At 40.0% G+C, this 26,978-nt stretch overlaps 1 protein-coding gene across 3 annotated transcripts in view; it reads left to right on the top strand.

Annotated features, from left to right (window-relative positions):
• The first annotated feature begins 20,291 nt into the window (after positions 1 to 20,291).
• The window catches only part of ZNF827 (zinc finger protein 827), a 256,084-nt gene continuing 249,397 nt past the window's right edge, over positions 20,292 to 26,978 (top strand). For all 3 annotated transcript variants that reach the window (XM_031942030.1, XM_031942029.1, XM_031942031.1), the window contains exon 1: positions 20,292 to 20,844. In XM_031942030.1, coding sequence (XP_031797890.1) covers positions 20,802 to 20,844 — 43 coding nt within the window. In that variant the 5' untranslated portion in view covers positions 20,292 to 20,801. The remainder of the gene's footprint in view (positions 20,845 to 26,978) is intronic.

Below are 26,978 nucleotides of genomic sequence, written 5' to 3'. Positions count from 1 at the left end.
ATACAAGATCTAATCACTCCTTCTCAAAAAGTTGCAATAGGTAAATAAGCATGCAGGAATCCAGCCTAAGAATTCCCAAGACATTAATCCTTATGTCTACATTCTCCATAAGTACTAGATAATGGATTTATTCATTTAAACTCAATATTTTGAACAGCCTTCTAAATTTAAAAAATTGAGTAAATTTTCACATTAAATTCAATCTAGCACTTTAAGATTATGATTGACAGGTTGTGACACTATATGATTAAAACCATTATTCAAAGCAAAATAAGAGATTGCACAGATTTGTCTTCTCTTTAGTCCTTTCAACAATAAGACTCTTATCTCAGATCTATGATATATATATATATATATATCATAGATCTGAGATAAGAGATAAAAATTTTATATACATACAGGCATATATATATATGTATATATATATATATATATGCCTGTATGTATATAAAATTTTTGAAGATTAAAAAAATCCCAATATTTATACAGGTTGAGAGGGGAGAAGAGGAGTTCTCAAAGACTTCTTCTCAGACTCATTTGAAACTATTCTGGCTTTCAGGATCTAAATGCAGTAATCATTTTTCTGGTCCTCAGTTTCCCTATCTGTAAAATGAATAAGTTGGGCTAGTTGGTCTCTAAGGTGTCTTCTAGATCTGACAGTCAGTGATTCTATTAAATTGCCATTTCCCCTGGTGGGGGTAGCAGTTATGATTGATGTCAGGGAAACAGCAGAGAATGCTGAGGTCATTTATTTTGTTGTACCTACTGGGGGGAGGAGAGATGGGTTTAAAAACAAATGAAGGCATAAAAACCTCCATACTCGGCTAGTAATTTTAGGGGATTTATATCCAAGTCTAGTTTAATGGTTTAGGGGGGAGTAGGGGAGATAAAGGAAGAAAAAGGCATTAGATCTAATTCATTTCTGTACCATCTGAGGATATATTTCCCAGAGGTTTTTCTGTGCTTGCCAAAAAGAGATGGGTCAAGTCTTGGTGTGGCAAAATAGATGATGAAAGCACACTCCCCTCCTCTTAGTGCAGAGGTGAGGGGCTATGGGAGTGGAATGTTTCAGTGACAATTAGTTTTGCTTAACTGTTTTTCTTTGTTATGAGAGAATAGGCAATGGGGGAGGACAAAGTATACAGGGTAATGACTTGTAAAGAATGAAAAGTATCAATAAAGCTTTAAAGTGTCAATTTAAAAGGACAAATTATTAGGCAATTCAATACATTAAAGCTTTGGTTTCCCATCTACATTTTTGGTGAAAATTATTCTTAGCTTATGGTGGTCTTATTGGCTGAATTTTGTTGGGCACGGTTGGGATCAATGTACTGTTGTTCTGGATGGCTAGGTGACTCAGGGGATAGAGCTCTGGGCCTGGAGTCTGAAAGACTCCTCTTCCTGAATTCAAATGTGGCCTCAAACACTTAGGAATTGTGTGGCCCTGAATAAGTCACTTTTCTCATCTGTAAAATGAGCTGGAGGAGTATATGACACACCACTTCCGTAACTTTATCAAGAAAATCTCAAACGGGGTCATGAGAGAAATGACTGAACAACTTTGGAAAACAGATACAAAGTGTAGGGGCAAGAAACATACAGGAAAAATGATCATCACTCTATCTCTATTGCTTCTTTGCTCAGTCTGCCCATTTTACAGATGAAAATAAAGGCTCAGCAAAGTGAAGTGATTTGTTCAAAGGAACACGGCTAATGAACGCCAAACTAGGGCTTGAATCCAGGTCTCCTGATTTTAAATCCAGTGTTTTCATGTCATTGACATTTTACCCTAGGCTAGCTCTGCTCAGAGCAGATATAGGATCCTAACATCACAGAAACCACTGCTAAGCTCAGGGAAACAGGGCACTATCTCTCTATCCCTTTTCCTTTAAGGGCTGGCTGTTCTGCTATAGATCTAGTCCATCTGGATTCAGTCCTGAGGAATCCTGGCTGAGGAATCCCTGATGAGAAGGGGGCTTTCTTTTCTTAGGCTATTAACCTTACACCTCTCATATACATTCCCTTATCTAATAATAACAAATCATTTAATTATTAGAGTTGGGGGGTTCATATCTGGGACTCCTCAGAGAGGAGAGGGAAAAGGTACTCCATATATAGTATTCATCAGGTATGGAACAAATACTGTATTCCTATACACAAAAGAAACGTTAAGCATAAAAGATTCATAATCCACATTGACAGAATGACTTAAAACAGGATTCAGTAACAACTTATAGCTACTATTAAACAGGATTCAGGAACAACTTATAGCTACTGTTAACAATCTGCTTGAGTCTGACACTTGTGCCTCATCAGAACATAAAGCAGTTGTCAAGTCTGATGCTAGAGAATTTTCTATTTCACTTCAGCTCTGCACTCTCCCTCAAAGTTCATGTCTTCTGGCAAATCACACACACAAGGGTGTGGTCTCTCTCATGAAGACATCCCCTCTTGCTAAGAGACAGGTTTACTTACTTGACCCAGGACCTCTCACAAGGTTTCCTGGACATCTCCAAGCCTCCATCTGGAAGGAGATTTTCTTTTTCTTCCTCAGAAAAGAAATCACAAACAGAAAAGGCAGCCAGGTGTCCAAGTGTAGGCTTACCTAATGGAATCTAGTTCAATTGACATGATTCTAACATTAGGAAGGGCCAGCCAGTCCTCTGACCCTCATGGTGAGTCTTAGAATATATAATTCCACCTGGAAAATCAGAGGAAGAGAAAACCAGAAGCTTTTTCCTTTTATCTGGCATAGCATCCCAACCCTCGATGGCAGGCAGAGGACCAAAGGGTCACTCAGGGTTTTCTATGTCGTACAGAAGCAACATATTATTTTAACCACTGGATCGCTACATGGCTAGAAGCATCTACAAAATTAATCATTCCCCCCAAAATCCAACCTCTGAGTCACTAAATCTTCAAAGCTTCCAAAACTCCAAAGCCACATTCCCAGGGATGGCCTTAACCAATTCAAAGATGGCTTTCCAATTCAACCATGACTACAGAATCATAGATCTGTAGCTGGAAGGAGTCTTAAAGGCCATCTAGTCCAACTTCCTTATTTTTTAGATCAGGAAACTGAGGCTCACAAAGGTTACATAGCTTGCTCACGGTCACAAAGCATCAGAGATGAGATTTTAACTCAAGTCCTCTGACTCAAGAGCCATTCCTCTTTCCACTGTCCCATTCCACCTTCTGGATTTAGAATTAATATGTTATAATATCCTGAGCATCACAGCTCACCAATGGAGAATGTATGGAAGTCAACCATTTATGCTGATTTTTTTTATCAACTAATCAACAAGTATTCCTATGAAGACCTACTTTGTGCTTTGTATCATGCTTGAAATTGTTTAAGACCTTCACATAATCCTGCTTCCTGTGTCCATGGTTCTTGATATCCCTGTGCATCTCCATTTTAATTTAATTTGAATAATAATAATAATATCAGGCTTCCAGGGACAATGTGATGAAAAGCTATAACTAAAATGATCAAGAATAGTTTGCAAAATGAAGCAATATGCAAATTCAAGAGATCTTCATTTATGTCACTATGTGGTTGTCTCCTGATCATCTTTAAAGATGGCTTTGCTGTCTAGAGCCGGTGAAATACTTGAAACTACTTGGAAGCTCCCACCAGGATTCCTTGAAATTGTCCTTCAGGGAACTGGTGGCAGATTACTTTCTGTAGTGAGTGCCATAGGTCTCTGAGTTGACCACTTTTCTGTTAGAGTCTCTAGGGCACATTGCTTGGACCATCTATTCATAATGCTTTAGTCAGACTGAGATCACTATTGTTGAAGGGATATAGTAATCCTCTTATTTGAATTTCAATTTTACTCTCATCTGTAGCCCTAGGCAAATACGGTCTCATCCTGTGGCCTTTGGGCAAATCCTTAGCTTCTCTGTGCCTCTGTTTCCCCCAGTTACATAAAGAGGAGAGGCTTAGCATCCTGCCTCCTCAGAGAAATGCTGGGGAGATGAATTGGATGTTTAGTCATGTTTTAAATCTCCTGGCAGTATATTTATAAAAGCAAAATATTAGCCTTGGGTTTTTTGTCCTTATAGAGAGAAAATATTTCTATTTAGCTTTCTTTAGGAAGCAATGCAGATTAGCGATGAGAGGGCAGTTATGTAGTCAGATGAGATGCTGGTTCAACAAAATTTCTCTCCTCTGCAAGTAGAGAGATTCAATTCAACAATTCAAGGCCAGGTATAGCATACAGACTACACACCTGCAGTCCCTGCAGCTGGGGAGGCCCAGGCTGGGGGAATCACTTGAGTTCAGGAGTTCTAAGCTAAAGTAGGGTGACAGCTGATCAGGTGTTTCAGCACTAAGTCGGACACTAATGATGAGTTTCTCAGGAACCAAGGATCACCAGGTTGTCTAAGGAGAAACAAACTGGTACACGTCAGAAAGATGGAGCAGGTTTTGTACTGATCAGGACTGAGATTGACTAGTGAGTAGAAATGTCCTTGAAACCCAGGCTCAAAAAACCAAACAATTCAACAAGCCTTTATTCTGAACCTACTATGTGCTAGGTGCTGAAGATACAAAGACATAAAGGGAAAAGGCTCCTCTCTACAAATCCCCTCTAAGGATATGAGGTGGGAAGGGGAAAACAACATATTAAAAAATAAGTAAATAACAATATATTTTCAAAATAAATGCAATGTAATTTTCAGGAGGAAGACGGCACCTATAATTGAGGAGATCAGGTCAAGTCAATACAGGAAGCTGAACCTGAGCTGAGCCTTGTAAGAAGGCAAAGGTGAAGAAAGAGTGTGATACAAGCATTGTGAGCCTGACTTTGCAAAGGAACCGACTGTATGGGGAGGAGAAAGAAAAATCACACTTGAGAAGTACTGCAAAATAAATCTAGAAATTCAATATATTGAAATTATAGGTTGTAACTTTTATCTTTCTCTGGATCTGTAGCCATGGTATGAATGAAATTTGCATCTCCTGGTCTCCTAAATTTCTAGAACTGTTGACTGTTGGCATTCAGGAATTTAAATGTAGCCATTATGAATTCATTATGGCTGCTTTTCATGATTTTTTAAAATAAGTATTGTGTTACAGTCAACCTCATGTATTGTGTCTCAGGAATGTGTAGCATGCAAAAGAAGCTCTTCCTCAATAATATTTCTACATAATAAAATGTCTATGTATGAGTCCTCTATAATAGTTTAACTCTATAATAACTTGTTAATCCATTTGTCCAAGTTTTGTTTATTGAAGGGACTTGTTACACCAGTTGTAGATTAGATCCCATGTATACACATGTATTTAGGAGGTTCCCATTTGTCTCTGACAGATGGGATGATTAAGGAGTTTATGAGAATCTGTTTTCAAGGAATTCCCTGCTCTTATTGTTTCCCATATATTTTGTACTCAGAAATAAAATTATAGAAGAATGTCAGATTGTAACAACTCTGTTCTTCCTATAGAATGAACAGACGATCTCCCTCAATTTGGGGCGTTCTACATTGTTCTGCAAACAATAGGTATTTAAGAAATGTATGTTGTTTTTCCAGTAATGGTCATAGATTTACATTGATGTAACCACATTTTCAACACTGCCTCCTTTATAAACAGCTGTAAACATTTGCAAGACAAGCTGGGTGAAATCTGGCTCTGTTTAGATTCTATATTTGCCAGTGTGTTACATTCCATTCTCTGGCAACTGAACCACCATGAAATCAGGTCCCTATAGTACAGAGAAAAATGTTCCCTAACTAGTAGTGGTAGAGTTAGGATTGTGACTCCTGCATCCCAGATTAAAAAGCATTTTTAAAATCCTTTTTTTAGTATGCTAAAATCAATGTTTTGTCTAAGAAAAATGCTTTGGGGATGGATTTTGTGGGATGCTTTTAAACTCTATACATTATAATTCTCTTATCCGATACAAGTTTCTGTATAGGCTTTGTGTCCAAATTTTTTAGAAATATTTTCTGTTTGATAATTGGGAAATATGATTCTCTTATAACATTGAGTTATAATTTTATCCTTATTGAAAATTTTTAATTTATTAACTTAAATGAAATGTCATTTTATATATGAATTTATATGAAATAAAAGATTTTATTTATGAATTTTAATAAAATAAGTGAATTTTGTTTGTAATTTTTTTGCTTTCCTGTTTTTTCTCTTCTGTATCATTCATATTTAAAAGAACTTTCCAGAGACCAGTAAAACATTATTATATCCATATTGATTTTTATGATCTAGAATATTTAAAAGAATCCAGTCAGTCACTTATATTTGTATGTTAATATATACAAATTGATTGACATTTTAATTTTGATTTGCAGAATTGGATTGCTTAAATCCATCAGCATACACAAATATACATCCATATGGTCTAAATTTTAATCTTTAAATTGCATAGCTCATTGGCAAGAGCATTGAATTCAGGAGAATTACTTTCTGGCCCCATTCTGTCACTATCTTTGTAACTTTGAGTGGGGCACATCTCTTCTTTGTGACTCAGTTTCCTAATGTAGGGATTGGATTGAATGGTCTCTGAGTTTTCTTCTAACTTGAATGCAATTTCTCTAACTTTGGGTTTTTATTTTTTTTTTCTTTTAGAAATGATGAAATGTAAGATTAAGTGAAGGAAGAAAAGGAGAATAGAATGAATAACATAATGATCTAGAGATCATTACCACTTGGTTTCTTATGTGAAATATTTGTGGTTCATTGAAAAGGTGAATTATGTTATTAAATCATCATAGCCAGCCACTGGAGCTAGCAACTAAATGGACAGGGTGTGTATTCCGGGCACCACTCATAGGATACTTATCTAAATCAAGTTGCTAGAACTTTGGAACTAGAAGGAATTCTCAAGATCATATAGAAGTTTCCAAAGTGTGGTCTAGAGTATCCTGGGAGGGGGGTCTCTAAAATTCTTTCAAGGGGATCTACAAATTAAAAATTAGTTTTTATTTCTCATATGGTAAGTATCTAGAAATATAACCCACATAAGCAAAAACTCTTTGGACTGATCCACAACAATACTTAACAGTATAAAGATACTGACGCCAAAACTTTGAGAACTACTTATTTAGTTCAACTCTCTTATTCTATATAAATGGGACCTGAAGCCCAATGAAGGGGAAAAAAATGTCATAGAGACCTCATCAGTGGCAAAGATGGAACTAGAACCCAGGTGTCCTGATGGGGGCAGTGGAGGCTGATGAAACAAAAATAAAGCCAAATTTGAATCCCACTTGCCAACTGGGAAACCTTGAAAACATCATTAAATCTCCTTTAGTTCATTTCCTAATTTATAATTTGTAAAATAGGAAATTATTCTTGTTTGTCCTTCATTCCTGAAGAGAACATGACATCAGGGAGGTGATGGCAGGACATGCAAGTGAACTGGATGCTATGCAAAGCCTCACTTTCTCCTCCAGAGCCATTTGGCCCAGAGGCAAGGTATAGATCTGGACCCGGGAGATGGCCCTGGATACAATAAGAGAACTTGATCTTTTTAAACTAATCTCAAGGTCTTTAACTGGTCTCAGAATTAAGACTAGATAAAAAATGAGGCTGAGCATGGCTTCTTTTACTTAATATATAATATTAATTAATATATAATTCCAATGACCAGAAACAAATATATAATATATAATATAATAATAATAAAATAATCTGGAAGGAAACACCTTTAGGATTTCTGGCCAAAATAGAAATAAATGCTCTTTACATTTACTTGGAGGCAAAAGGTGATCAAACAAAAACTAGGTGGGTTTGACTTGGGACCCTTTTGTTGGTCAGTCAACAAGATCCAGTGGAATTCGGATTTAAGACTATGTCCTTAAGTAAGAAATTTAGCCTACAAACCCCAAAATATTTCCTAAATTTTCAAAGATCACAATTTACAACCCTTTGGGCAAAGCATCCTCAGGCAGGGAAAGGAAAGAAGAGAAAGGAAGAAAAGAGAAGGAAGGAAGGAAGGAAGGAAGGAAGGAAAAAAGGAAGGAAGGAAGGAAAGGAAAGGAAAACGAGGAAGAAAGAAACAAAAAAGAAAGAATAATAGATCACTTTCTTTACAAGATTGTTAGAGGGTCAAAAGAAACAGTAGGTGTAAAAAAGGAAGGGATAAAAAATACATTAATCTTTTCTTGCCTTCTTCCATTGTCTCCCCTATTTTCCTACTCAGAGATAGACTACAAAGGAATGTTAGTTAGATTGTAACAATGTCTGTCCTATACCATGTCACCTAGCTCAAGGAACAATATTATGCAAGCTATAGGTGCTCAAGAAATATATGTTATTATTGCTAATTTTTAGCAATAATGATAGATTTCAAGGCTTCAGGGCTAGTCTGAAACTGCAGAGAAGCTGCTAGAATAATAATAATAGTTTACATTTATAAAGTGCTTTAAGGCTTATAAAGCACTTTACAAATATTATTTCATTTGATTCTTACAACAATGCTGTAAGGTAGACAGCACTGTACAGATAAGGAAACTGAGACATACAGAGATCAAGTGACTCCTAGGATCATGGAGATATTAAATGTCTGAGACAGGATTTGAACCCAAGGTGCTTTCTGACTCCAACTCCAGTGCTGGATTTACTATCTCATCTAAGTTCCCTTTATAAAATGGAATGTGGAAGTCAAATGAGGAGCTAGTGGTATAAAAGACAGATGGAGAAAGAAAAATGGGAGAAATGCATAAGGGAGTTTAGTTTCTTTTCTACTTCCCCTTCTTTGTCTATTCACCAAAAACATTAAGTTTGAATATGCACACATTTTTAAAATTTTTGATAGTTTGATATATTAATATGGACAAGCACCACATCACTTGATAATATACAGTAAAACAAGTAAAAATAATATACAGTAAAAATACACAACAAAAACAAACCAAAGAAGAAACCCTCCCCCCACAAAGATATGTGGATTTTAGAGTTGCATTGGCTAAACTAAATTTTGAGTAATTATAGTATAAATTGAGTTTTATGTTTACTAATTTATCATCTCAGTTCACTGCAACAAACATTTATTATATGTCTACTGTATCATGAAAGGTACTGGATTAAGACTGGCAATGCAAAAATAAAAATCTCATCTCCAAGGACCTTAATATAACAAGGGAAACAATATATGTACTGAGGGAAATACAAGCCAAGGCAGATTAAGTGTGAATTAAAGACCCAGACAAAGAATCAGGAGAAACTTAAGGTGAGAGATCACTTAAGTAGCTAGATAGAGGAGGGATGGTTTCATGGAAGAAAGTAGAACCTGAGTTGGGTATAAAGTGTAAGAGATTAATCTAGGAAATTACTTTCTCCTTACGGATGAAAGATATGGATTTTGGCAGGTGGAGATATGGAACAATCCATTCTACACTCAACTTTTTTGTCCTTCATTCTTGAAGCTGACCATGACATCAGGGAGGTAATGCCATGATATGCAATGGCTTTCACAAAGGCATGGAGGCAAGATCAAGGAATTGTGTCCCCAAAACACATAACACTGGGAATTAAAAATGGGAAGGTAAATTAGAAATAGGTTGGGGGTGGGGGTGAGGAGAAGGAAGAAGAGGAAAGGATTTAATGTCAGCCTAAGGGTTTGTGCTTTATTTTAATAAGGAGCTAGAATTTTTTTTAAGCAGGACCTGTGTATTTGGGTAGTGGAGTGACAGATGAGTTGGAGAAAGGAGATACCAGAAGAAGGAAGACCAATTTGTAAAATTATTTGAATGAAGACATATGAGAAAACAGCTTTAGCTTCCCCTTAATAGAGGTAGCAGGTCCATAGATATTAACATTGTACATATTTTTGGACTTTTTTTTCAATGCATCAATCATTTCTTTTGCTTTTTGTTCCTCTCTAAAACATACTAGCTGTCATATGGAATGGCTCTGAGGAAGGGGAAGGGGGAAGGATACTTGGTTTAACTATGGTGATGTAAGAATTAATTTTAAAATATTAACAAAAAGAAGAAATTACTATAGACCAATTAAGAAGCAATAAAAGCTTGAATTTGGATGATAGAAGTGAGAATTTAAAGGAGAGGAGAGAGCCAAGAAATATTTTGGAAATAGAAAGGGCAGGACTTTGTAACTTATAGGTATAGAGGATGATAGAGCGTGGAGAATAAAAAATTTCTCTCAAATTTTGATCCAGATAGTATCATCAATAAAAATAGAGAAGCTGGGAGATGGGCATGTTTGAGGGGAAAAGATAATGAGTTCTGCTTTGGATTCTTGATGGAGATGCTACTGGGACATCTAGTTGGAAACATCCAGTGGCAAGCAGAAATGACTATGTGGTCCCTCCACCCCAAGTGATAGATGTGGAGACTAACAGGGAAGGACTAAATAAGCTAAGAAATGGGTAAAAAGACTTACCATCAGACTTTAAAATGAAGCCTAAAGCAATAGTCTATTTTTTTGAATGAGGCAATCGGGGGTTAAGTGACTTGTCCAGGGTCACAAACTAGTAAATATCAAGTGTCTGAGGCTAGATTTAAACTCAAGTCCTCCTAACTCCAGAACCAGTGCTCTATTTACTGTGCCACTTAGCTGTCCCAAGCAATAGTCTATTTAGGCTGAGCCAAGCTGGTTTTAGCAACAAGACTATACCTGCCTCTGAGCTAAGCCATAAAGCAACTGTACTTAGGCACTCTCCATAGAATGGAGTAAAAGAGAATTTTTAGCTTATCAGTTGACGGTACTGAAGAGATCACTCTAGAGAAGTGCAGTGGAAATGGTGCTGGCTTTGGAGGCAGAAGACCTAAGTTCAAATCCTATTAGTTGTTAGACTTGCTCAAGAAAGTCACTTAACCTGTGGGCTTGAGAAGAAGCTATAAGATGAGAGGGTTAGTATAAGTGAGCCCTAAATTTCCAAATCCAGAATTCTACATTCCTAGTAAAATCAAAGGAAAGCAATACCTCAAAACTATATGTTTAAGAGAGAACAACTTTGTTAATCTTTATGGAGGGAGGAGGAAGGACTTCAATGACCAGAAACAATCAGAAACTTGTGCTTTATGAGAGAAGTATCTTGGTTCTATTTTATTATATCAGGTACCCCATGATGTCAAATTCAGATAGAAGCAGGTTCACATATATGATCTGATCAAGCATTAAAAGAGACTTTAGTCTGTTAAGAATACATAAACAGATTATGCAAAAAAATTAGCATCACTTGAAAGAGATTACTGTGGAATACTATAAGAAATGATTAGCAAGCAGATTTCAGAAAAACCTGGAAAGACTTGTATGAACTGATGCTGAATGAAGTGAGTAGAACCAGGAAAACATTGTACACAATAATAGCAACATGGTATGATCATCATACCATGATAGACGTAGCTTTTCTCAGCCATATAATTCCAAAATATTATAATAGAAAATCCTATCCATATCCAGAGAAAGAACTATGGAGTCTGAATGTAGATTGAAACATACTATTGTCATATTTTTTTGTTTTTTTTTTATTTCTTGTATTTTTCCCTTTTGTTCTGATTCTTTTTTCACATGATTAATGTAAAAATATATTTGATAAGATTGTATATTTATAACCTAGATTGCTTGCTGTCTTGTGAAGGGATGAGAAGCAGGAGGGAGGAAAAAATTGGAGAAAATCTTATAAAAGTAAATATTGATAACTATTTTACATGTAATTGGAGAAAATAAAAGTATTAAGTGAAAAAAAAGAGATTGCTAACATCATAAGATATACATAGGATCAAATGAGATAACATGAATAATACTTTGCAAAACCTTAAAATGCTGTATCAGTTTTAAATATTGGTTTTATGTACAGGAGCTGCCTTGGTCCTGGGATAGCTCCACTCAAGTGAGGGCAGAGGCTAGCCACCAGAAAGCCTACTTTGTGACATTCACCCATGACCTCCAACATGGTGCCAGGCGTAGCTCCCTGGTTCTATTCCACCTTGGAAAGCTTGGGAGCTGAGAGGATCTTTGCCCTCTTGCAAGCTTGAGGCTGCAGCTCACACAGGCAGCCCAGTCCCAAAGAACCAATTCTGGGGAACGACAGGATTCTTTGCTTTTTTGAAGGATAATAGGATAGGTAGGCGTGGCTAACATTTTATCAATATCATCAATTCTACCAGCTAAATTCAAGAAAAAAGCTGAGGATTGTTGTTCCCCATTTGAACATTAGGGGCAGTCTATCAGGGCAATCAACCTTAGGGCATGTGTGTGTATATATGTATGTCTGTGTGGATGTATATATATATATATATATATATATAATATATGTGCATATATTGGAAATGCAGCATAGAGCAATAATAATAGGTAAGCATTTAACTTGTTATCTCACATGATTCTCACAACAATGGTGTCATAGGTTTTATTATCATCCCATTTTACAGGTGAGGAAATTGAGGCTGAAAGAAGTTAAAGAATCTTATAGCTAGTAAGCATCTGAGGTAGAATTGGAATTCAGATCTTCAGTCTTCCTGATTCCAAAGTCTAATTCTCTATCTACTAAACCAGCAAATCTGCCTAGATAGTGACTAACGAGCTCCTGTGGCAGTCAGGAAGGACACACTAGATCTAATCAAATCACTTAATTTCTCAGTGCTTCAGACAGCTCACCTCAACTCTAAGTCACAGAGGAGTGGCCAAGAGGGAGTTTCCTCCTGAATTCCCTACCCCAGTGAGTCCCCAAAGAGACCCAAATATGGAGGCTGATGCAAACACATCTTGTTTTGGTCTTTGCATGCTCATTGACTAGCACACTGCCTGCAGCATAGTAGATATTTAATAAATGCATGTTGTTTGATAGGTTGGTTGGTTCTTATAGTACTATAGGAACCACTGGATTTACAAAGACAAAATCAAAATTATTTCTGCCTTCACAGAGCCAGTCTGTTGAGGAATACATGTAAACAAATAAGTGTCAATATGTATGTATGTGTACATGCAGAATGTTTAGATGCATGTATACATATGTGTATATATGTTTTATATGTGTGTATTTATATCTATATTCACATACCCCCAAACGAATGTAGTGACAACTAGAGTCTAATCTAGAGAGGCTTTCTGAAGTCATGAGCTGCATTTGAAGGGATCTAGGGCTTCCAGGAGGCAGAGCTAAGGAGGGAGCACATTCTGGCCACCAAGGATGGGAAGCCCCGAGGTATGGAGGGACGGAGGGATGGAGGCAGAGGTATACTACGGTCCAGCTTGGATGCCTCGATTGTTGGGACTTGCTATTTCATCTATGCCCGGGAACTCTGTTCTGGAACTCCTGCCATGAATTCACATCAACAAATCAACCAGAACTTTCATCTCAGTGTTGCCTGGGAGCCCAGAGAGGTCAGTTATATAATAGGCTCATGGTCACAGAGCCAGTTAATGTCACAAGCTGCACTTGAACTCTGGTCTTCCAGAAATCTTTCGCTGGTTGAGATGCTGTGGCAAAGCATTCAGGCTTTGCTGCCCACAGATCTGCATCTCGAAGACATGTGGGAAGGACCCTGACCCTACTCCCCAGCTTACCTTTTGCTCTGATTCAGAATCCTTTATAGTAAAACCCAAGAAGACATTAAGCATCTCTACCCCATATTAGCTGGTTCTCTGTAATAAAAGACTCTGTGTTCTTCTACTTCTGGTTTTGTTAGCTAGGCAGAGGTTTTAACTAAAGAGCCAATAGTCACTCTCCTGGCTAAAAACTCTTTAGTCAGAACCACTAAAGTCTGGAAGATGGATACTGATGTGGCTCATTGGACCTTAAAAAGATAAGCTCTCTTCAAAAAAGCAGGGCCCAGGAATTGAGGCAAAGCCCAGCATGAACACCTTGCAGGCCCTACAAATTCAGTATAGTAATATGCCAGTATTGCCAAAGACATCTCTCTAGGACTCCGAGTTGCCCCTTCACAATCCTGTCACTTAGGGGCCTTGCAAGCAGGATGCCCAGACATGCTCACTTTGCCCCTTCATGGTGTGTATGTTTGTGGAAGAGTGTGCCCTAAATTTATAGAATAGGGAGGAAGAGAATGTTCTATTACAAATCTTACTCCTTATATTTTAAAGAAATATGTTTTTAACTTTGTTTTGAACTTGATGTATAATTTTAAAGTATTAATTTATAACTTAATGAATTAATTTATAATATTTCTTCTGGATAACTAGGGAAAAAGCAGTGGAATGGCTGGGGTTCCTGAGCCCTCATTTTGAATGAGGGAACAAATAAAAGTGTCTTGAACTTAGGGTAGAAATTTTGAAAGTACCACATATAAGAAGAAGGTATTCTGGATGCCCCATACATTTCCATACAAGTCCTTTAATTATATATGTATGTATATATATATATATATATATATACATACATATATTTGTAATTATATACATATATATGTGTGTACACACACACACACACACACACATGTACATACATAGTGAGAGTAAAGACATCATAATGCATAGGATGCTGACCTTAGAGTAAGAAACACTGGAGTTTACATCCTATCTCTGAGATATACTACCCTTTATGATGATAGACTCAGAGGCCTCAGGAAGCTGTCTAAAAGTAACAGTATAAGCACATTGTTTGTTTATATCAGGGGAAAGAGTTTCTATACCAAGCATTTCCCACAACTATGAAATCAAATTTTAATCCATTAAAATAATGTAAAAGCCTTACAGTCAGTAAGAGATGGAATTTGTTCATTTGTTATCAAGAGACAGGAAAAATAGAAGTGGGAATATGAGAGAGAGAGAGAGAGAGAGAGAGAGAGAGAGAGAGAGAGAGAGAGAGAGAAGTGAGAGACAGAGATAAAAAATAGAGAGAGAGAAAAGAAGAACAAAAAGAAGAAAGAGGAGATTTAGGAGATGCTTCCAAGTGCATGATTCCTTATAGCTCCCCCCTCGAAGTCATTCACTACCTGTAGCAGGAGAGAATATATAACCCCAGCAGAAGCTGAATTCAGCATGATCACTTAACCCCTGAAGTGTGTTAACGGAGGGAGCCCCAGGGATTCATGATGAGCCTGCCTAGAGCAACATGCTTCAGTCACTGTTGTTCAGTTCTCTGAGAAAATGATCTAACAGCTGATGGGCCATGGTTGGGTAGAGTGGTGGTGCAAAAATGAAGATGACTAGCTCTCTGGATCCTATTCTGACAAGATATAGAATACACCTTTTTTCTTGGTATCTAAGGGGGCTACAAGGCTTCATGGGATGGTGGATAGAGGCAAAGCCTAAAACCCACCTAAAGAAAGAGCATAAGACTGGCACATCCCAGTCTTCACCCTATGGTCATATACCCAGCAATTAGCACAACGCTTATAATGGCATATAGAAGGTGCTTTATAAATGCTTTTTGACTGACCACCAAAGGCCACTAATGGTCAATGTAGAGTGACATCTAGCCAACAAGAATTTCCAGAAATAGGCCAGAAAAAGTATTTAGTGGATATCCCCATCCTCTCCCCACAAAAGAAGGGAAAATATCCCAACTAGAAACCTTTCAGTGGTCAAAGTTTTAGCCTGCTATGGTACACAAAGATAATCTGCTTGGATTCTGGAGTCTAAGGAGAGGGAGTATGGTACAGTGGAGGGAGTGCAGACTTCAGGCTCACATCTGATCTGTATTTTAGTCGTGGGACTTGAGAAAACTCTCAGGAACTCAGCAAGTCACTTTACCTCTTTTCCTCTATAAAATGGGGATAATAGGACACACACTCTTTACTTCACAGGATTGCTGGGATGAAAACACTTTGTATATCATAAAGTGGCCCATAATGTCTTGCTTGGAAGAGAGGTGAAGAGAAAAAAAAAGAGGAAATTCAGATCTTATAAAAATGACAGTCTCTGGTTTTATTTTTTTCTTAGAGATTTGTGATAGGGAAGCATCAGCTGATGGATGCAATAGCCCTTCTGTTCCATCAACAATCAGTTTCACAGGCCCGAATTGAAGTCCAAACTGAGTCTTCGCCACGATCCAGCAGATTCCTTACATAATCAAGGACAGAACTTCAAACCATTTCACCCCTGGGAGGTCCAGTACTAACCACTGCCCAATTCCAATTTACTCTATTTAAATTGTAATCCACAGAGCTATCAGGGATCACTCTTGGGGGAACAAATATTCACACTTCAGTTCTAAGATGAACCTCTCCCATCTTGTTTAGATTTTGGGATGGGGTAGAGATCCCATCACACCTAGAATTTCACAGTTATACTGGAGTCTTTAATGAGGAAGTTCCAGGTCAGTATCTTTTCTAGAATGAGGGGTTAAGTTCAAAGATCTCTTTCTCTCTCTGAGGAAGGACTCTCTATCCACTGCTCATGATGTCCTAAATTCTAGAACCCCAAGAAAAAATTCCAGAGGGTCTCTTTTCTCTTGGCAAAATAAACAAAAATCTTTTTAGGAGAAAGTGGTGCCTTCTTTTTCTCTGCTCCTTGCTCATTCTCAGAAAAATATTTATTCCTGCACTGCAGGTTGTTTAGGAGCAACTTTTCAGAATGTTCCATTTTTTTGGAATTCTCTTTCGTCATTTGATGGTATTCTTGTGGGATAAGATATGCACATATACACACAAGCGTATGTGTACACACACATTATGTGTGTGTTTCTGTTAAATAGAGCTTTCCAGAAGTCATGTATAAATACATACATACACATTATGGGTGTTTTTCTATTATATAAAGAGCTTTCTAAAAGTCATGTATAAATATACACACACATTATGTGTGTGTTTCTGTTACATAGAGAGCTTTTCAAAAGTAATGTCTAAATACACACACACACACACACACACACACACATATATATATACACACACACATACATATACACATACATATGTCCAACTTTTGGAATACCCTGTATAGCAAACATAGGCATATATAATGCATTCACACATGCATAGATGCATATAAATACCTGTTCACATACATCGGACAAGGTAAGGCATCCTTTTGTTTTGTTGTGTTTTGGGGCAATTGGGGTTAAATATTTTGCCTTGGGTCACACAGTTAAGTCTTAAGTATCTGAAGCTACATTTGAACTCAGGTCCTCTTGACTTCAGTCTCTATCCACTATTCCATCTAGCTGCCCCAGAATTACTTTTACTGTGTTCCATGTGCAGAAATCAAGCAGAATTTGCTATAATACTAACATTTCTCATTTCTCCACATTAATATCCCATTGCTTTGCACAAGTGCCCCATGCCTGGAATTCATTCCTACTTTCACCTCCAACTTTTAAAATCCTTAGCTTATTTCAAGGGCCTCTTCCTACAGGAAGTCAATCTGTATCTCCTCAGTTGCTAGCATTCTCCTGAGAACTCTTCCCTTCCAATTACATTGCATGTATTTTATACTTAATTTCCTATATACAGGTTGTTTCCCATCAACAAAATGAGGTGAGGGAACTATTATATTTTTGGTTTTGTATTCCCAGGGCCTAGTCCAATGCCGTGAACATGGGAAGTATTTAATGAATCATTGTTGAATTGAATTGAATAACTCCTATTATTCCAGTACTTTAAGAATTACAATGCATTCTCCCTACAACAATATTGTGAGACAAGCAGTTAGATCATGTCTTTAATGTTAGAAGAGACCATGGGGGTGCAGTCTGAACCTTCTATTTCACAGAAAAGGAAACTGAGGCTCAGGAAAGTGATTCATCCAGTTTCACACAAGTGTCCGAATTGGGTTATGAATCCAAGATCTGTGATTCCAATGCCAGGATTCTATCCAAAGCATCTCACCATGTAAAGATTAGTTTTTGCACTTTAAAATTAAGGAAACTGAGGCTTATAAAGGTCAAATAGATTAGCCTAAGGTCTTAAAACTACTGATTCAATAGTTGTTTCCCTGGCAGAACGTAAAATCAATTTTCTTGATTCGAGATCCAGCTGTTCTTTCCAAAATAGCAAGGATCCCTCAGGATCCCATGTTTGGCATTGAGATGCATCCTTGTCATTTTCAACAGATTTGCCTTAATAATTTGGATTCATCTGCTATGAAAATTAGTTATCATTCTCTGAATATAAATTAATTAATGGTTGAAGAAGTGGACTAGAATTAAAAAGGGCTCTGTTGACAATCCATACGGAGGTATAATTGAGAATTTATGGAGGAGCCAAAAGGGCCCTGGAAAATGCATGCCATTTTGAAGAAAGAGTTTTATGCCATCTTTTTTTTTTTTTTTTTTTTTTTTTTTTTTTTTTGTCATCTCAGAGTCTTAATTTCAATAGCTAAAAGCATCTCTTCAAATATGGCAGACTGGGCTTTGTAAAGTCCAGAAGTAAATGGGGCAAATATGGATTCAAGTGTCAAGATAGCATCATAAATACTTCTCAGTGTTCCAGCTGAGAGTCCCAAAGGTTCAGCACTAGACCATTGGGTCATTCTGTGTATGTGTTAGGCAGAAAGAGCATACTGACTTGGGGTAATGGTTCCACAAACTAGTAATAGAAGGATTCTGATCAGTACCTGTACATTAATTTCAGGACAGGGAAACTAAGAACACTTATAGCTGGTTGAATTATTCCTGTTTTCTTTTGATTTTCTATCTCCAATGAATATTCAAGAAAGCCTAATTGTCAAATTACTTAGGTCAACTACCAACCTAGGATTGATCAAATGATTATGCCTTATTTGTAACAACTACCTTAGGGGTGTCTTTGGAGCATGTTCAAGCAGGTATACTCCAGAAAGGACCAAGGAACATGGATTCATCATCGGTAAGCATCATATGCTGGGAAGTTATAAGTGAGAAAGATTTATATGGAAATTTCATTCTCACTGGGAAACATCTTTTAGGAGCTACTCTGGACTTAGAGGCTCTAATAAAATACTCACTATACAGTCATTGCTATTTTTAAAATGATGTGTACAGTTTTTATCTCATGGCTCTTATTAACTACTGTAATTGTGTGAATTAAACTGCTATCTCAGAAAGGTGTTAGGCACCCCTTTATGGTTATAGATTAGTTTTTTTAATGATAGCATCCACACTGAGTGTAGCTACTTTGATGAAGTAACTCTTTCAAAGTTGATAGGAAAATATTTAACATAATGAGATGATGAGTCAGAGCAAAAAATAAAAAAGCAAAAAGAGGAATATATAGCTAAATAATGCACTTTTTTTTTTTTTTTTTTTTTTTTAGCCACATCTGACTCATGGCAGATTATGTATTCTACTAAGTTCAAAGTTTCCTCTCACAAAAGGAGTTTTATGAAACAACTCTTCTCCAACCCGTTTTACTTCAATTGTAGTAGCAGGTTTTGGAGTTTAAATCATTAACAACCTCTGAGTGAACTTTTATCCAAATGACTGCAAGTCACAAAGAGAACACTTCTTTTTCACCAAGTGCCTTTTGTGCCTTAGTGAGACCCAGTTCTTTTCTCTTTTTCCCCTTTATGTCTGTCTTTGAAGAAAGATGTGTGATTTGTAAAGTAATGAAAGTATGTATCAGTTAATGAAAACTGCTATATTGGGTTCATAATGCACCCTGGAATTGCTTCAGGCTAAAGCTTCCTATACCTGCATTAGAACAGGAAAAAAAGTATATTTCCCAAGTCAGGATTGCTGTGTGCTCTGTAGAACTATCATGTAGCAGTTAAAGCAGCCATTAGGGGTGACCTAATCTTATTTTTCCCCTTTGTCAAGGACTTATAATTTCCATTTGGGCAGCATTTTTCAGTTTTTAACTCCACTGGGGATTTCAAAACTGGACACTTATCCCGGCCACATAGTGATTCATTTCACCATCTATTTTGTTTGTTCTTAATTTTATTTTTTACTGCGGTTTTTTTAAGGGTGGGTGAAAGGTGGTAACCCCAAGAATTTTATGATGAATTTTTTTAGGGATGCCAGGATCCTGAAATATTGGAAGAAGCAAAGCATCTGGTAATTTTATAGATCTAAATTGGAGAAAAAAATCAATTCTATTAAAAAAAAAAAACACAACAACACTGTACTAGTAAGAATGAATTAATCGTTCTTTTAAATAAAAGAGTGAAAAAACTTTTTTCCCTTTTCCTTTCAGATTGTTAAATAGCGGGATAAATCAGAAGCAGCACATCCTACCCCCGCAAGCACCCCCTTACCACTCGTTCTTTTCAGCAGAGCGCTTGCAAATCGGTGTCTAAGTACGCCCTGGGAGCCTGGGGGGCACCTTCCTTTTTGCTCTGCCTCCGAGAGCTTGAGTGAGTGTGTGTGAGTGTGTGTGTGTGTGTGTGTGTGTGTGTGTGCTTCTTGCTTTCGCCCTCTTTCTCCCTCTCAGCCTATGCGAGAGAGAGAGAGAGAGAGAGAGAGAGAGAGAGAGAGAGAGAGAGAGAGAAGAGCGAGCTGTGAGCTCGGCTGCTGCCGCTGCTGCCCTTTGATCCCTGCATTAGTGTTAGGGGCTTGGAGACACACAGAGAGCGGCCATAGACACCGCCGCACCAGGGCTCATTATCTACCCCACACATAACACACACAAGCATAGGACCCACACATACACACACACAGACACCACTAAGCAGATCCATTGAAGAATATATACGATCGGGGACAAGCCAGGTGCACGACCAAAAAAAAAAAAAAAAAAAAAAAAAGGAGGAGGGGGGGAGAGGTTGGAAAGGAAAAAAAAAAAGAAAGAAAAGAAGAAAACCCCTTTTCTGGCTTCAGGAGACCAGCTTCAACCCACTGCCCAGGGCTGCGAGAAGGGATTCCCCCTGCTCTGCTCTCTCCCGGCTCCCCGCCTGCCTCGCCTGCCGCTGCCCGGGTCTGCCTCGGTGCCCCCACGGGGGTTTTATTTGATCTCCCATTACCCAAGGAGGAGAATGTGAGAAAAGGGGGAAAATGCCCAGGAGGAAGCAGGAGCAGCCCAAGCGCCTTCCCTCACGTAAGTCATCCCTTCTCCACCTCCTCTCGTGCCATTTTCTCGGCCCCCCCCCCCTCTCCCCTCTGCAGCCTGCTCCGTTGTTTTCTGCATTAGTTTAGGGTTACAGAGGTGAAGCTGACAAAGACACAGCCTGGGTTATTCCTCTCTTAGGTCTGTGCTGAGGCAGCCATGTTGGTGATGATCAGCCCTGTGCCCTTTCTATTCTTTCTCTTTTTTTTTCTTTCTCTCGCCCCCCTCTTTTTTTTCCCCTGGCGATCGTGTTCTCTCCTTCCCCCCCCCCCTTTCCCTTCTCTCTGCCCCTCCTGGCTCCGGGTAGCGGGTGGGAGGGGGCAAGAGCAGGAAGGGGGAGCCCCGTGGATGCCGGAGGGGGGGGTTATTCTTTCTTGGAGGGGTGGGAAAGGTTGGAGTCTTTTAAAAAAAATTCCTGGTGTTTCTTCCCGGTGCCCAGGGGCGCGGGGTGTTGGGGCAGGGCGGAGCGCAGACGGGGGCAGGGGGCAGGGATGGCGCTGGGGGGGGGGATGCCTGGCGCGAGGTGTGTGTGGGGGGGCAGCAGCGCGGTCGGTCTTGTCTGGTACAGAATCAATCGCGAGGTCCGTCTCCGGCTAAAGGTTGCGCCTGGGTTGGTCGGCCCCGGAGCCGCGGGCGGCGGCAGCAGGAGGAGGAGAAGGAGGAGGAGGAAGAAGGGAGTCAGGGGGAGGGCGAGGCGGCGAGCGGCTGAAGAGGGTGTGGGGGCACCCCGCGCACACATAGACACACACACCCCGCTGGGGCGGCTGCTGCCACCGCTGTTGCGGTGTGTGGTGGAGGTGGAGGTGGCAAGGGTGGGTGTGGGTGCCTAGAATTGGGAGGGGGGGCGCCGCTGCCGCCGCCGCTGCTGCAGGACACAGAGGTCTGACTGGTGCCAGGGGTGAAGGTGGTAGGGGACTGCCGGATGGTGGGCGCAGCCTGAGGGACTGGAGGAGGCGAACCGAGTGGATCGTGGCATGCGAGGTCCCTGCAGAGCAGAGCCGAGTGGAAGGAGGAGGGAAAGAGGGGAGGGGAGCCGAGGGAGGCAGGGATCCTGGCCGCAATAAAATGCAGGGTCAGTCGGAGCAGACTGAGCCAGCCTAGAGTCGGGCTTTTAGTGCTGCCCCCCCACCCCCAGACTAGAGCAGAGTCCAGGACTAAAGTGCATCACAGTCTCCAGCGCCTGCAGGCAAGGCAGCCACACACTCCCCTCTCTGACACGACCTGGTCCCCCTTCCCCTCCTCCACCCGGCGCCCCCTCCCGCCCTTCCTCCCCCTCCTCTTTTCTTTGAAATACTGTTAACTTCCCCCCACTCGTACCCCTCCATCTCCTGCTTTCTCTCCTTCCCAGCGGGGTGTGTGTGTCTATGTGTGCGCGGGGTGCCCCCAAAGTGAAGGAGGGAGAAGCAACTAAAAATATCCCCCCCGGGGCGGCCGCCGGGCTTCGTGAATGTAGGGAAGGAGGGGGCAGGGGGAAAGGCGTGGGGCGGGGTGACTGGGAGGGAGGGGAGGAGGGGACTCGGGAGGAGTCGAAGGGAGGGGTTCGGGGGAAGGGGAAGGGTCATTTGTGCCCTCCTTCCCCCCTTGCCCCCCCAATCCTTGGGGCAGAGCGCGGGTTCGCTTCCCTCGCCTGCCCAGCCCGGAGCTTGGGGGAGAAGGACGGGGCCGAGCCCCAGTGCCTATGTGTCAGAGAGACGTGGTCGGTCACCTGAAGTTCATGGAGGGTGGGGGAAGGGTTAAGGTTATGGTGTCTTGAGCTCAGGCTGAGAGTGTGTGTGTGTGTGAGTGTGTGTGTGAGTGTGTTTCCGCTGCAGACTGGGAGTGCGATCGATCACCCCCTCGCGAACCAGTTGTGTTGGTGTCTAAAGGGGGGAAAGGGGGTGGGGTGAAAGCTGCTGCCCCCGCTACCCGGCGCGCCCCCTCCCCTTGCCCGGCCCAGCTCTGCTCCGCCCTCCCGGACCCCGGGCCACCCAGGCCAAAGCCGGAGTGGCGAGAAATCGCACCAGCAGCCAGCCAGCCAGCCAGCCAGCCAGCCAGCCCAGTCGCTCCACAAATATTTCTCTTTCTTTCTCCTTCCCGGTACGCCGGAGTCGGCGCACAGGGCTCGGGTTGTGCTTTTTTTCTCCCCCCTTCCTTGAAAAAAAAAATAAATAAAATTGCCCCTGTGCAGTCCTTTCTTCGTCTGCCCGCTAGAGGTTCTGAGTATAATATCACATATGTCATATATATGCACATAAAACTCAACCCACAGGCAGCCGTGTGCGTGTGTGTGTGTGTGTGTGTGTATAGGAAAATTCGGCGTGTGCATATTTCTGTGCACTGGGTAAGAGGAGAGAGAGAAAGAGAGTTTTGTCGGCGTGCACTCGTTCCTCGCAGAGAACTTGCAGCAACGGCAACGGCAGCCAGAGTGCAGGGGAGTGTGTTTGCACATGGCTGCCTTTCTCCAGTTCACCACAGTTTTTAAGGAACGGATGGGAGGGTGTGTGGGTGTCTCTAGGTGGGAGGGAGGAGAGTTTTAATCCTCGTCCGTGAGAAGTCCGGGGCTTTGGTCTTCCTCGCAAACTTCCCCCTTGCTCTTTAACTTTGGAAGCTTTTACTAAGTTGTTCTGTGAATAGGAATATCGGAGGGGGAGGGGGAATTTGGTCTCCCCCACTCCCCCCCTTTTTTTAGAGGGGGTTTAGAGGGAGGGTGGGAGAGGAGAAGAGATTTATCTGTTTCTCCTGTGACGGAGCTGGAAAGCCAACACACATTTCTGTGTATGGAGCATTCAGGCAGCTGCAGACTGCCCCGCTAGTGACCTTGACCCTGACCCGGTGCGACTACCCTCTCCGTCTCTGAGGACTGAGAGGAAATTCAGTCTCCATTTTAACTCGCTCACGGTGGGCCTCTCTCCTGTGCATTTGTGACTGGCGATTGTTAGCTTTGGGGAGGCAACTCTCGGACCCGGGTCCTTAATGAATACTATTATCCACTCACTTTCAAAATACACGCTCGCCCTGCTCACCTCCCCCTTCCCTCCGTGTTAAAAAGCAAACGTTTGCTGAAATAAAGCTATTACCTTTTGGATGCATTGTAAATCTTCGTCCAGTTCTTAAAGAGAAGACTTAAGCTTTTCCACTTACCTTTGCATGGAATGGGTTTCGCTGATACTTTCTTTGTGTAGTTTTATACCCGTTTAAGAAGTAATTTTCTTTTGCACTAAGAGATATTTCTAGGCAAATGGTTGGATTCTGTAGTTCAGTCCCAATTGAAAAACGTTGTTACATGTTCAGTGATGCTTGGATAACTGTTGCATCAGTGTGGAGATATAATAAATATTGACGGTAAAAATTTAGTGTTAATGTGCATTTAATGTGCGATATTTTGTGATGCTCAGGTCCTTTCCTAAAGCTAAAATTGATTCCTGGGAGGAGGGAGTAATCTGTATTTTGAATCCCCCGAAATAAAGTTCTTTCGTATTTCATCAAAAGTTGAAGGGAAAGTTATGGACAGCCCGCTAATTAAAGCAGTTCTGATAGAATTCATGTACCAACTTTTCAAGATGTTATTGAATATGGCACAAAATTTAAAATTCACACTAAATACAGGGGGATTAAAAGTTGGGGAAGAAGGGTTTTGCAACTGACCTCAAAGAGTCCTTCTTGGACTTTTAAAGTTAAAAATCACTAATGACCAACAAGCAAAAAAAAAAAAAAAAAAAAAAAAAAAATCTCAGCACTAACAAAAGAAAGAAATCTACCAGTGAGAAATCGCGAGTCTCTCTCCCCCACCGCATGCAAAGAATTGACTTTTAAAAGCCTGACAAGGTGAAAAGTGAAGTTGTTATTAGTTGAAGAACAATATTAACAAAGATGGAGTATATAAGATTCTAAGCAGTTTACAAATCTTAAAGTTCTATATATTTGTTCATTTAATATTATTATTATTCATCCTACTTGTTGAGTCTGTTTCTATGAACAAATCAAAGGAATCATAGAAAACTCGGAATTTTAGTCTCCAAAGTTCAACCCACAAATATTGCGTTATTCACTGGTGATCTTTGTCTATAAAATGACAGGGCTGGGAAATGCAGTTTTGGACACAGTCCTTGAAAGTCCAGATTAGTTTAGGCCCAAGTTTTCTTTCTCTGATTGTGGACCTGATTCCCTGAGTTGGAGTTAGGACTGGCCCCAGAGTCCCAGGAATTCCCTTAATCAGGGACCAGTTTCCATATGTTGGATGCCACTCTCATCCAGATCTACACCCATGGGGACTGAGTCTAAGCCATAAGCGACTGTGATTGGCTCTCTTGTACCTCTTCCCTCCCTCCCCCTAACCTAATTGTTATACTTCTGGTTTATATATTAGGGCAATTATTCACTCCTGGGCTCCTGAAATGACTTGTTTTGGCTTCAGGATATAGGCCTAGTACACCACTGAGAACAAAGTAGGCACCCCCCAAAATTTAATGGTGATTCATTCCTCCTGTTTGTAGAGCATTTGGCAAACCGTACCCAACAAAAGGATGTTTGGCCTATCCTTATTGTTTGGTGGCAGCTTTAAAAAATTCTACTTGGAATAAATCTGTTTTCCCTAAGCTAGACTTGGCCTAGAGTAGTTATCAGCTTTTTTTTCTCCTTCTTTTTTTTTATGAATAGAATGCTGTTATTGGTGGTGGAATTTTCGTACTGGGAAAATTCTTATCTTCTTTCCAGTTCTATTGAATTCTCACTTAGATTGTAACTTAGAATAGTCCCTTACCTTCCATCCTCAAATGGCACTTAAAAAATGCTAATCGCCTGTCATCCTACCTTGAGAATAGAGATTTTGTTTTATATCCTATATCAGGTATCTAGCACAATGCCTGCCACATAGTAGGCACTTGATAAGGGCATATCGATTGATTCATTGATTAATGAAGTTAGAGTTTATTTTCTCCTTACAACCAATAGCATCTTTATTTTTTTTTCCCGTCTCATCACTTTAAAAACCGGATTTGTCTTCTGAAGAGCTGAGTGTGAGTTCTAGCTCTAACAAAGCTCTGCTCACTGTGTGACTTTGGTCATCTGACCTCTGCCAGCCTCGATTTCCTCAACTGAGTGGGCCTCTGAGTTCCCCTTCTAGGTCTATGATTCTGGAATTCACATTACCTTTAAGTTACACATAAAATTGGATCACTGTTATCTTTATTTTTTTAATCTCATACCTGTTCCTAGTGGAGAACAAGAAGGACAAGTTAATTTTTAAAAACAACAATACAACTTTTAAAATACCCATGTCATTTATTCAGTCATGGATATAGTATATATACCCTTTGGAGACTTTATTTCTAAGAGAGTTTTTCTTATCACTAGAAGGACTTAAGGAAAAGTAGGAAGTAAAAAGACTAGAGATAAAATGAGCCCCTATTTATGAAGAGAGAAGGATAGAGCCCCATCTGGTTAGGAAGTCCTGGGTTTGAATTTTACGGTGGCTCCTAACAGTTGTGTGCTACAGATTCCTACTAATGATTTCATTTTTCACTAGTCTGGACAGCTCTCTGAGATACAAATGATTTCCTCAAAGTGAGGAAATCACAAGTCTGAAACAAAAATATAAGGAATAAGTTATAGATACATAGTATTATTGGACAGACACAATCTTTAGTCTTATTTACCATTGCAGTGTACCGACTTGAACTGAAAGGTATTGGCAACAAATGTTCATTTTTAGTCTTAGTGGAGTTAAAATATTGCAGTCTCTCGCCCCATTGAACAGCAGTGTGGGTTGATGTACTGGAATGATGTACTCCACCTAAAAGAATATTCATATTTTCTTTCTTTTTAAAAACAACAAAGAAAGCAAGCAGTTCATAGTCGTAGCCTTCCTAATACTTCAAAATAGTTTCTAATAAAAAAAATTGATTTCTAATTTCTTACCTGGTTACTGTCATCACACCCTGAGAATCACACTGTTGGTGCGAGTTGACAAGTCTTTCTGTACAAGGCGCTAATAAATCACACTGGTAAAGCTTAAATTGGGCAGCCCTAGGCCAGTGCTAAAGCTCATGGTGCCATTTAGGATTTTAGAAGCTTTGAATGACATCTATTAGTAGATTTCCAAAGGAGGTGGAAAAGCTCTGTCTCTGGAGACATGTAAAATTAGATGG

The sequence above is a fragment of the Sarcophilus harrisii genome, chromosome 6 (assembly GCF_902635505.1).
Source record: "Sarcophilus harrisii chromosome 6, mSarHar1.11, whole genome shotgun sequence".
Classification (NCBI taxonomy): Eukaryota; Metazoa; Chordata; class Mammalia; order Dasyuromorphia; family Dasyuridae; genus Sarcophilus; species Sarcophilus harrisii.
Note: the sequence above shows the minus strand (reverse complement) of the source record. Positions and strands in the feature narration are given on the sequence as shown.